Source organism: Cydia fagiglandana, chromosome 19 (assembly GCF_963556715.1).
Source record: "Cydia fagiglandana chromosome 19, ilCydFagi1.1, whole genome shotgun sequence".
Classification (NCBI taxonomy): Eukaryota; Metazoa; Arthropoda; class Insecta; order Lepidoptera; family Tortricidae; genus Cydia; species Cydia fagiglandana.
Genome location: NC_085950.1, coordinates 14,862,259 through 14,875,363, shown reverse-complemented (window position 1 = coordinate 14,875,363; position 13,105 = coordinate 14,862,259). Strand labels below are relative to the sequence as shown.

The 13,105-nt window shown below is 38.4% G+C and overlaps 1 protein-coding gene across 1 annotated transcript; it reads left to right on the top strand.

Moving 5' to 3' along the window:
* Positions 1-624: 624 nt before the first annotated feature.
* LOC134674106 (peroxisome biogenesis factor 10) lies at positions 625-2,065 on the top strand. The gene has a single exon (XM_063532162.1). The coding sequence runs from the start codon at positions 730-732 to the stop codon at positions 1,540-1,542; it is 813 nt and encodes a 270-aa protein (XP_063388232.1). The 5' UTR covers positions 625-729; the 3' UTR covers positions 1,543-2,065.
* Positions 2,066-13,105: the final 11,040 nt, after the last annotated feature.

Genomic DNA, 13,105 nt, shown 5'->3' with positions numbered 1-13,105 from the left:
ACGCCATGTCTAAAATTTTCGGTACAAAATAGTCTGCCGTTTTTTGCGGGGGAGGGGCAGATCAAATGTATAGGAACGTCATGTCAGATAAACGTCAGTCCATACATATGGTTGACAAGTGGTTGACCATTGGCCGCCTATTTTCGACAGAGGGGAACGCCTGTTAATGGCGGCTCCATTGTTAATTACTCCGAGTTAGTCGGTGGTTATTTTTAGGGTTCCGTACCGTATCTGAAAGGAACTCTTATAGGATCACTTTGTTGCCCGTCCGTCCGTACAATTAAAACGCCTTTTAAATAAAATAAAAATTGTTGAAATCTGTGCACAAGATAAAGAATTGTCCCTGAAAAACCAAACCAGCACACAAATCAGTTAACCGGTTTGCCGATAGATGGCGCTGTACACAAACATTCTTAGTATATTTCTAATCAAAAGTCTTTTATGTTTATAGTTAAGTACATAAGATTTAACTGTCTTAGTTTGTACGGAACCCCCGTTGCGCGAGTTAAGTGAACTCTCACTTGACCGGTTTTTTACTTTGGCAACCCTGAGCTTAAATAATGTGCATCTGCGCCATGCTGTTTGTAAAAAAAGGTCGAAATGTCACTGTCATTGTAATGTCATGATTGGCATGTCAAAAAAGTAAATAGATAACATAAGAGAGTGGGATGTTGTTTAATAGGAAAATACTTAAAGTTATTGATTGGAACTGTTGAAAAGTGCAAAACAATGGCTTTGCCGACTGCCCAACCAGCAGAGGTTCTGAGAGCGTGGCAGAAAGACGACCACTATGAGAAACAACTTGCGGGATCTATGGCTAGGCTTATGCCTTCAAATCACGCATCTAAAGCCGTTCCCATATCTTCCCTGCTATATAAATCGTTCACTACGCTAAACGACTTGCAGACTCTCGGCGAAGAATATTCCGGAATCGTTCAAGTGGACGAAACGTACCTTAAACTCCCAACATTCGGCAATAGACTTCTCAGCATCTTGTTATCAGCATTTGGTGAAAATTTGACAAGAAAGGTACTTCGGTACGCTGAAACTGCCGTTGAACAAAATGCTACGTTAAAACCTGCGGTCCAAAACTCGCTCGTAGTATTGTGTAAGGCTGTGGCTAATATGCTGCCGCAGTTTGAAAGCATACACAGAGCTCTGTGTTATATTAGCGGTGGGCCTATACAACTTGGGAAGACCGCTTCAGGGATTGATTATGTACAAGTTAGACCGGCCGCTGCAGCATACTATGCTCATTTAAGATTATTAGGCATGGTAACACTACTGCATGCTTTTGTTTCTTGTGGTCAGAGCGTTTATCAGGCTAAAAGACACATGGAACAAATGAGAGAGTTTCCCAATGAAGTTGATAGCAACAAATCTTGTGTAGCATGCTTGGAGGAGATAGTTCAGCCTTGTGTGCTGCCTTGCGGACATATTTTTTGTATGGAGTGCAGTTACGGAGCGTTGGAAACATGTGCATTATGCCGCACACCATTTTTAAAGAATAGTGTTGTGCCTCTTATGAACTATTCTCCATGACATCGTAAATATTAGAACTTGTATAACCAAAGGCAGAGATATATAAAGTCTAAGAAAAAAATGTGCCTTGGAAATCAAGAAAAAGTCATTCTCGAATAGATGGCGCCATACCTTTGGCCTATTCTCGGCTAGATGGCGTTGACGACACCGTTTGATATTTAACAATTTCCACACATATCAGTGAAAGAACATGGGTCAGTATGGAACAATAAAAATTAAAAATCATTTATCCGTAAACATATTTTGATTAATTTATACATTTTCAATTTTTTTTAAAGTTTTAATTGTGTGTCAATAGATGGCAGTAAATGTACCGTGACTACAAAATTTACTTTGGCAATAGCCCTCTATACTATCTATTCTCTTTGCCAAAGGTAAAAGTAAATCAAGGGCAATTGGTGAAAAAATTAGTTATAGTTAATTATGTATAACACTTTAAACTCTCGCGTTTTGTACACATATTCAATTACACAAACGGGTCTACCGCGATATAATTTCATTGTTTTTACCTTTAATTCCGACGTTTCAGCTGAGTTGCATCAGCTGTGGTCACGGAAAGACCACAGCTCATGTTTCAGCTGATGCAACTCAGCTGAAACGTCGGAATTAAAGGTAAAAACAATGAAATTATATCGCGGTAGACCCGTTTGTGTAATTGAATATGTTAATTATGTAGTTTTGTATATTGTAAATAAAAGGGTTTAATTTATACAAATATTGGTTAGGTACTTTGTAAATAAAGAGTACATTACCTACAATTATTACATAGTTTCATTATAATAATTAAGGTCAAAAAAATGTACCATAAGGCCTTTATACATTGAGGCAGAGATGAGAGAAGACATGTATAGGCCAAGCAATAAGAAGTTATAGAGGGAAATGCTAGGAACACAATTTTTGACTACGTAACTTTGTTTGGACTAGTAAGGAGGTGAATATATCAAAAGTCCCCGGCCGTAGCCCCGGTGCTGGGGGGTAGAGGGGGGAAAGAAGGTCTCATTTTTCGGTTTTTCACTTATATCTTGGAAACTTTGCATCTTAGCGACATGACTATTAAGACAAACCAAAAGCTGATAAAATTTGTTACAAGTTTTATTCAGTCAAGTTTTTCGATATCTTGAATAGTTTTTGAGATATCCGCTCTTGAAAGTTTATTTAGGGCTTTCAATTTTATCTTGATATCTACATTAGTGACGCTGCTAGACCGTGTTTGGTATCATTTTCGTATAAATCGGGGGTGCTGAATTCAGTTTTGGTATCACATTGACACCATTCCTAAGAAAAAACATATAAACTTTAAACAAATAACTTTTTTTTTAAGTTCCTCTTCACGCTTAAACCGCTCAACCGATTTAATTGTAATTTGGTATACAGATATTTCGAGTCTCAAGACAGGACATAAGATACTTTTTATCTCAATAATCATCCTTTAAAGTTGTGAAATGGAGTATGGGGGGAATTCAACTTCGTCGACAAAACTAAATTCCTGAGGTTATTACTGCTCAAGGTAAGGTTTGAAGTCATGTTTGGTATCATCTTCATCTAAATCACAGATGTATTCCGTCCTAAATTTCATCTAAACCGGTTCAGCGGTTATTGACTCCCCATACAAACTTCCACCCCACTTTTGACACCCTCAGAAGATGCTTTTGGTTATTAAAGCTATCCTATGTTCTGTGTCGAGACTGAAACTATTTCTATACCAAATTTCAACGAAATTGGTTCAGCAGTTTAAGCGTGAAGAGGGATTTAAAAAAATATATTTTTTTAAATTTTGGTTTTACTTGGGAATAGTGTCAATGTGATACCATAAATGAATTCAGCACCCCCGATTTATACGAAAATGATACCAAACATGGCCTAACAGCTTCACTGGCGTAGATATCAAGATAAAATTAAAATCCCTAAATAAACTTTCAAGAGCGGGTATCTCAAAAACTATTCATGATATCGAAGAACTTGACTGGATAAAACTTGTAACTAATTTTATCAGCTTTCGGTTTGTCTTAGTAGTCATGTCGCTAAGACGCAAAGTTTCCAGGATATCAATGAAAAACCGAAAAATTCGACCTTCTTACCCCCCTCTACCCCCCAGCAGCGGGGCTACAGCCGGGGACTTTTGATATGTTCACCTCCTAACTAGTCCAAACAAAGTTACGGAGTCAAAAATTGTGTTCCTAGCATTTCCCTCTACAACGTTTTTTGAGCATTCATTTCTTGACCTAGTAGGAATCAACCAATAGTATTGTTTGGAATCCAGCAGAGTGTATGTGAGATTTGGAATCAACCAAGATTATTGGTTATGCTAAGCTAGTTCTCATGTAGGCTTGCTTAAAAGTATTTCATCTCTATATTTAATGATATTTATATAGGATGTTTTTTAATTAAGTACTGGCCATATTTTGCGATGTGAATATATATAGGTCATACTGAGCAACTTTTACTATGGGATCAACCCTGAAATCACAAAAAATATTGGCTGCTCAGATGTTGATGTTTTCTATGGGAGACCTAATTTTTTTTGCGATTTCGTGGTTGGTCCCACTGGTCCCAGTCCCATAGTAAAAGTTACTCAGTTTGACCTGTTACGCGACATTATGGGCGTCCACTGGTCCGACCGTGTTCGGAACACGGAGATCCTTAGACGTGCTGATGACGCCGGAATAGAGGCCTACCTAATGAGGCGACAGCTACGATGGAGCGGTCACGTCTCCCGCATGTCCCAAGATCGAGTCGCGAAACGCATCTTCTACAGCGAACTGCAAACTGGTAAGCGAAGGCAAGGCGGACAGTTTCTGCGGTTCAAAGATGTGTTGAAGCGGCATATAAAGAGAGCTCATTTAGAGCCATCAACATGGGAGACACTAGCTGGTGACCGTCCACAGTGGAGGCATATTGTGCAGACGCAGGTGCGTGAGTTTGAAGCCAGGCGACGCACAGAGCACGACGTTAAGCGTGACGAGCTAAAGGCCAGACCACCTGTGGCCATCACGTATAATTACGTCGGAGGGGTGCTGACGTGCAGCGAATGTGGCCGCACATTTGCTGCAAGGATTGGCCACGTCAGTCACATGAGAGCGCACCAGCTACGCTCTCAGCAGTAGCATAGCAGTCGCTGTAGCCGAAAACGGCTAGGATGATGATGATGATCACATATTAAAAAACCGGACAAGTGCGAGTCGGACTTGCCCACCGAGGGTTCCGTACTTTTTAGTATTTGTTATTATAGCGGCAACCGAAATACATCTTCTGTGAAAATTTTAACCGTCTAGCTATCACGGTTCACGGTTCATTATCACGGTTGGGTACGGAACCCTAAGAAACAGCTGAATTATTATGGAAAATTAAGCGAGAAACCAGCGGTGTGTGACTAGCGAACTTAGCCATAGCGAGGTATTTGAAGCCTGAAACGGCGCGCCCTTGAACTTTCCAGGCGTAGGTATATTCGGATGGCTGGCGTTGGCTTTAGACTCGCGTGTACCGTTGGCAGAGAAAAACTTATTTTCATTTGTTAAACATTTGGATCACTTGACAATTTTAGAACATTTAGGTACATACAGAAGTATCTGTTTGTAAATAAGCAGCCAAAGATATTAACTTGATTAGGTGCTATTAAACAATCTTTTTTATGCCTTGATCTTGAGCCGTTTTCGAGATCTCAGAAATATATAATTAAACAAGAATTGCTCGTTTAAAGGTTTTAGATTAGATAGATAGTACTGATTAATCCAACGGTGAAAAGACTGCCGGAGATAGGTTGTAGAATCGTACCTACCGCTCGTGCTAACAGTTGGTCAAACAGCGCCTAGCCTATTAAGATACCAGAGTATTTGGGAAGGCCGGGAAGGGTACCGCGTGGCCGGGTGGTCTAGTGGTCAGAATGTTAGCCGCGTACAGCAGCATACATCGCAATCATAAATTCTAATCATTTAGTAGAACCTAACATTCTAATCTGCCGTCTGTACCCACTGTGCCAGCTTCCTCATCGGCATGTTGGTCTCGGTTATTCTGGGGGTGTCAGGGGCGTCGTTGCAGACGAGTCAAGGGCGGCTAGAAATAAACACCTGTAAGTGCTGGCATTGGGCTTTGTTTTTGGTGAGTTTTCATTTGGAAATAGTTGACCCTAGCCGGGTTACCTTCAGATTTGAAATGGATAAGTATTTCGTTGTTCTTGGTTTAAATAGGACCAAAAAGTATATTCTGGGCGAAATAGGTACCTAGGTATAGTCAAGTGTAAAAATATGAGTGCATATAAGGGGTCATCCATTAATTACATCACACGTTTAGGGGGAGGAAAATGTGACATTGTGACATGGGGGAGGGGGGAGACACAAACTTTGTGACGTCACTTTAACTTCATCAATTTATTTAAATTATTTTATTCGCTGTACATTTAAATAACAAGTTTTTAAGACGATAATCGTTTTTATTCGTTTAATTTTCTTTCCTAAGCAGTTTTGGGTTATTAAATTACTAATATTTATATCGTCAAAAATATTTTGATAAAATATTAATAATACTTAGGTACTTACTTAATTCGATTTGGCGATTTCGTAGAAAAAATGTGACTTCACACTAGGGGGGAGGGGTTTGCCAAATGAGACAAGGAGGGGGGGAGGGGTCAAAAAACCTAGAAATTGGTGTGACGTAATTAATGGATGACCATGACCCCTAACTTACTCAAAAATATGTCCTATAGTTCTTAATTCCCTGACATAAGAGCTATATATGGGACATATTTTTGAGTACCTATGGTGCGTGCACCCATATTTTTACACTTGACTGTACACTGAGATTAACATGACAGTCTGAAGTTATTTAATTGATAAAAGTACATGATAGCACAGAATAAATAATAGTACTAGGTACAGAAGACTCACTCTCTAACAAAACGCGTCTGTTACGATCAGGACAGATATGGCCGCTAGGTGGCGACAGCGCCACGCGCGGCTTATGGCTAGCCACCAAAATTGGTGTGGAACGGATGTACTTTTAGCTACCTGTAGCAAAGAGACGAAATCGTGGAGTGAGCCACGCCTGATAGAAACATGACATTTTAGACAATCTGAAGCTAGAGAACAAAAAATAATCTTGATAAAATTACGCGTAAACCAAAGGTGAGTCTAATGGCTTAAAATAAGGTCTAGTTTACAGTCAGGGTCGGAACGGAAGGTCAGATGGCAGTCGCTTTCGTAAAAAATATTAGTGCCTACGCCAACTCTTGGGATTAGTTGCCAAGCGGACCCCAGGCTCATGAGCCGCGGCAAAATGCGGAGACGCGAAGAAGATGATTGACATTATTATGGACTTGGGATACTGAAATGACACAAGACAATTGTATGATATCTATTTATTGATTTCATAATACAATAGGTAATAGTTTCGACCAAGTGTTTGAAGTACGATATTTAACAGTAAATAAAATTTGTAGCAATAACAGCAACTTACTTACAAGTAAGGTAATACTTTAATTATAAGTAGGTACTTTGTACAGTTCAAAATGCAGCCCTCTAAAGTATGACCAAGGAATTTAATTTACGTACCATTTCGTACCTTGGACAATAGCAGGAGGTCCCTAGCGACTTTCATATTGATTGTCATAGTGCCGAGGTTCGAAATGGTACTGAATTTAAATGCTTTGACTTCACGACTGTGTAAGTACAAGGTGTACAATGATCATGGCGTATAAGTATATAATACTAGCTGTTGCCCGCGACTTCGTCCGCGTGGAATCTTATCTTCAACATTTTACATCTTTAATACTGTAATACTGTAATATGAAATTACTTTTATTGTCTTCTAATAATATCCCCAAATACAAAGATTCAAATCCCGCGCTCGAAAAATGTATGATATACATACAAACTTTCAACCCCTTTTTCACCACCTTAGGGGTTGAATTTCCAAAAACGTTGCAATTAATTATTTTTTTGTAATCGGCTATTATGTCTTTCTAAGAAGTTTCAAAACCATTTGTATTGGAATCAAACTTTCAACCCCTTTTTTAACCTTGTTAGGGGATGAATTTTAAAACACGCTGAAATTACTTTTCCTGTCTTCTAATAATATCCCCAAATACAAAGATTCAGGTCCCGCGCTCGAAAAAATTTTTGTTATCCATACAAACTTTCAACCCCTTTTTCACCACCTTGGGGGATGAATTTTCCAAAACGCTGAAATTAGTTTTCTTGTATTTTAATAATTTATCTTTATACGAAGATTCAAATTTCTAGCTTAAAAGAAAACTTTAACCCCATACAAACTTTCATCCCCTTTTTAACCCCCTTAGGGGATGAATTTTGAAAAATCCTTTCTTAGTGGACCCCTAGACCTTATAAGGAATCTAGTTGCCAAATTTGGACTTTCTAGTCCCAGCGGTTTGGGCTGTGCGTTGATTTAAGTCAGTCAGTCAGTCAGGTCTTTCACGTTTATATATATAGATTTGCGACACCGAGCTTTGCTCGGAAAACATATAAAAACTCAAAAATTACGTGTTTTCCCAGAGATAAGATCTAGCTAAATCGTTTTTTCGCCCCCGAAAACCCCCACATACCTAGCAAATTGCATAGAAATCGTCAGAACCGTTTCCGAGATCCCCGAAATATTAAAGGTATGATATAAGATATATATTTTTTACAGCATCTGATAATAAGTCTGTTTAATAATCTTGTGCATCATACAGTTAAAATACACAGAAAATTAAATACAGTTAAAAGCTAGGTAACAACAGGCGATCCTATCAAGTTTAAGTTGAACCGTGTGAAGTTTACTTAACCGGTAAATTAATTTAGAACTCCATTGTTCTGTTATTGTTCGGCCTATACAAATACTGTCCCTCACAATTAACGAAGTGCTTTATTCCATAAGTGCAATGAATATTAATAAACTTAAAGAGCTTATTGCTTACTCTGATCTCTCTGATTGTATCGTACAAACTGATGTGTTGTGCGTCGAATACCGCAAAAATATGTGACATTGTCTTATGGCTTTACAAATAAGATTGTGTCAGATATTTTTGCGGCCTTCGTTGTGTAACATATTATTGCAGGTGACTGGACATTAATACGACCTATTTAACTATTATTAATATGAAAAAGTTCTATTCATTAAAAATAAACACAATAACAAGTGAAACATTATTTTAACTAAAATACTATAATGGCGCAGTCAGTAGGATGCAGACTTACAAAGACTGAAACAGATTATAAGATACACAGATACAAACCAATATTCTTAGTGTTAGTACCAGTCTAATGTCAATAATCTTCTAGTCCTTAAATGTCTTCTGGAGCATTCCATGGAATTGTCTACCGTTTGTCCCGTACAAACGCGAATTTTCTGAAGATTTGTAGTTATAAAAGTTTCCTTTTTGTGACAAATGGTCAAAAATATGCACAGAAAAATAATTGCCTGTTTTAAATGCCGAAAAAAGGTCGCAATACAGGAAATAAAATGCGTTTGTACGGGACAGCCCGTGGAATGCTCCTTCTTCAACTAAAACGTTAAGTATCTACTCAAAAGTTTATTCAGTATTTGATTAGTAGAGATTGAAGCATATCGTTTCAATACGGTGAATTCAACCCGGAAGTTTTAAGAGTAAAGCATAATTTATTTGGTTTTAATTATTTTTGAAGGCCCTTCAAACGTTTCAAACCCGGTCATTGTTAATGTTAGGTAAAATATCTGCATTTACCTACGATATTTTTATATCATTTTTTGATAGCGATTTCCGATTTCGATAGCATTTAAATTTACAATATGAAGACCAGAGGGCTGCACGCAGAACTGTGTTGACATAGCCAACGATAACTACAGAGGAAATAACAATAGTTAATTAAGTAACTCTAAAACAACAAGCCTTACCTAACGCTACGTAAACATAAACTAAACTAGTTTATGAACAGGATAAATAAACGCTTTATTTTTCAGCAAATGGGGATGTTGTTAACATGAACACGGTTCTTAGTAATTGTAATGAATAATAATATGAAAATCCTATACAGCGCGATTCGGGAAATGAATTAGACATTCACTAGATATGCAATAGCAAAGATATGTGACGTTCCAAGGCAAAAGATACCATTGCCCCGGCTGAATATTGTAGCGGCGTCAATATATAATATAGCGTAAACGCCAGCCGCCATAAGGTACCTTTTGCCGTGGAACGTCACATATCTTTACTATTTCATATCTAGTGAATGTCTAATTCATTTCCCGAATCGCGTCGATAAGTAGTTTAAAACAATAATCATTATTTAACAGGGTACAGATAGAGCAAACTTAATTGGTAACCTAAAAAAACAATAACATAGATTGTTCTTCGGTGGATCATTTATGGAAAACATAAACTTGACTTAAAAGTATTGTAGGGCTTAGGTATAATACGATAGGGCAAACTTAAACTTACTATTCTGAGTTTAAAAGTAAAATGTACAAGTACTTATTGGCAACCACACAGACTCGTACGAATACGCTAAAATCATATACGTACGAATACTACACGGATGGAAAATGTGAACTGGCTTAACTAAACACGAAAATATCGATCCATTCGATGAGTATTGACCAAAACACATAATTAAGGTATTCTAGGCATGGCAAGAGATTCTTTAGAGAAACAATTCCATCTGCAAAATTTAATAAAATAACACAAAATGTCCAATTTATTCCAAATTCACACATTTCAAAACATTGACTCCATCGATAAACAGAATCGTGAAACCCCTGAATTGTTAATTTTGAAAGAGCTAAGCCAGTCCACGTTTTCAGCTTCGTGAAATTAGTAATAGGTATTCTCTCATAACATTTCGTTCCATTCTCATTTCCTAATGCGAAACCGTAAAAATAAGCAACCTTTGCCTTTGTCTCGTTTACTTTTTGCTGTATAAAGTTTAACTTTTATTTGACTACTTTATGTAAGACCCAGTCTGTTGCTACTTGAATAAAATATAACTATTTTGTCGCTTCTAAAGTATAGTTTGAATTAGTAACTCTTAGAAATAGAATGAGAGCTAAGTTAATACTATTTAACTAATGATTGGACCAAAATTACGAATCACAAAGTTATGGTTTAATAAAAATTAGAGATAGGAATTTGTAATATAAATATCTTTCTGTATATAATAGGTACTTAGTATGACACAAAAAAGTGACCGTTTTACAACGTTTCTGTATAAGTTAATATTTTACATGACACAATACAAAAACACAAATTATATTCATCAGAAATATATGAAAGGTTTTGGTGGTATCCATGCTACGAGTAGGCCCAGCGCTACGCCGCGTAGCACACTAGCGCGTAGCAGCAAAAACCGAACCTACCGTAGCAGTATGATGCAAATTACAGTTGCGGGCATTATCCACAGGGGCATAATGATGAATTTTTAATATATTTCTTAATAAAATTGCGTCCCTTTATGGCAAAAAACAGAACATCCAACACTTAAACATATATAATCCAAGGGTCTTTTTCGGGCCTTGCTACGAAACTCGTAGTAAAGTGGTCTTACACTGCATTTTCTCTTACGCATAGAAGTATGGTAGCCATGTTAATGCGCCATAGCCACTCTAAGACCCTGACTTCAAAATCGACGAACAGAAGAGAACAACCAACACCAATAAGGCAAAATTTCACAATCTGTGCGTATCTTGATCGTAATAATCTATATAGCAAGAATAAGCAAATATTGAGTCCCTAATGAAATTGCGATCTTACGACTTAAGTACGTTACAAGACATAGGGGCAGTGGCGTAGCTAGAGGATATGGCGCCCGGGGCAGGCACCCTGTATAGGAATCCCCAGTACCTACTGTCATCCGACAGATATGCAGCAGCAGCTATTGGAGCAGGTTCGGTCTACCACGGCTCATATGCGCCTGCCGGACAAAGGGCTAGCGATCCATTTGCATAGGTAGTCTCTTGGACAGTCCATAAGATGGTAACTTCCCGACAGGAGACCCCTGACGGAAAAGACGCGCTAACACGGGACAATTCTGAAGTACTCGGCCCGCTCGCCTTATAAAATGAAAGCATAGCAACTCCCGCCGAATATCCCTCTGCTTGATAGTTTCTGGCATAGAGTATTCGCATTGGCGCTACCGTCGTCTTTCAAGGTCGAATTCGAGGAAAAAAGAGTACCTAAAAGATCGGCTTTCTCTTTTGAGCTGTGGGCCAGATTACCATCCGCATTTCACACTTCACTGTGGTGGTAAATACGACTGACGAAAGTATCCCTGCTGTGCCCTTGGCAAGGCGGAGAGGTAGTCTTTTGCCCATTTTGGCGCCCCCCCTTGGACGGCGCCCGGGGCACTTGCCCCCTCCAACACCCCCCTAGTTACGCCACTGCATAGGGGTTGTTTTATATGCCAAGAACTTCTATTATTGAATATTAATTATAATAATCTAGACCAACACAAAATAAAGAACAGTGAATTCGTCAAGTAATATGATTTTACTAAAACGTGACGTCATAAGTTAATGTCATATCATCGTTACATAATCTTTATAAACCAGCGTCGTAATGTATTCAAACTCTGACTTATAAGATACTTACACAACAAGAATAACGACGTGTTTGGCACTTTAGGTCTTTGTTTTCTCTTTTCCGCACACTTTCGCTGTGCTGGCTGCTCTCGGACTTGCCAACAGGCCGCGTAGCCAAGATGCCGATCGCTTACGCTCCGAAGCGATCGAAACGCAACTGTCACTGTCGCACTAATATGGAAGAGTGATAGAGAGACATAGCGCTTTTCGTTGTCGAAGCGATAGCGATTGTAACCTTGGCTAGGCCGGCTGTACCTACATTCCTTTGCACAGTCAACCAACAAAATTACATATTGAGACATTTGAGACAATTCTTTAGAACGCGAATAAAAAAAGATCCATTCTACAAAAATCTGTCAAAAAAATTTCAACTTTCTGCCAGAAGGACAAGTCATTATTACCATTACTCATTAATTTAAATGACAAATTTTAAAGCATGGATCCTTTTTGCTAATATAAACTATATCTTATCTTTTAGACCACCTCATTGTAAAGTATGCATTCGCAAAGAAGGTACAGTTGGCAGGAAATTAAAATAATTCGTAAACTTTACTTTATTGTAGTACAGTCAGCGGCAATAGTTGCTAAGCGGGCGAGGTGTTCAAAATGATCTTGACGCGACTTTATTGTTAAGAGAATAAGAGCGCGTCAAGGTAATTTTGAACACCTCGCCCGCTTAGCAACTTCTGCTGCTGACTGTACTTAGTGTTGTAAAATATTCCAATATGTTTTCTCTTTTGTTAGGCACTGGTCCCACCGCGAGCTAGTAAGCTATGAGCTATCGGCTATAAACACGAACAAAAGATAAGCACTCCCGTGTAAATAAAAGAGACACGGCGATATTTATAGTTACTCGCCCAGCGGTGAGCTATAAATATCGCCGTGTCTCTTTTATTTACACGGGAGTGCTTATCTTTTGTTCGTGTTTATAGCCGATAGCCCATAGCTTACTAGCTCGCGGTGGGACCAGTGCCTTAGAACCAGGAGCAGCCAGTATCGAAGGTGGTTCACGACAAATTAC

Coding starts and splice junctions, on each gene's coding strand:
- LOC134674106 (XM_063532162.1), top strand. CDS start 730: ATGGCTTTGCCGACTGCCCAACCAGCAGAGGTTCTGAGAGCGTGGCAG.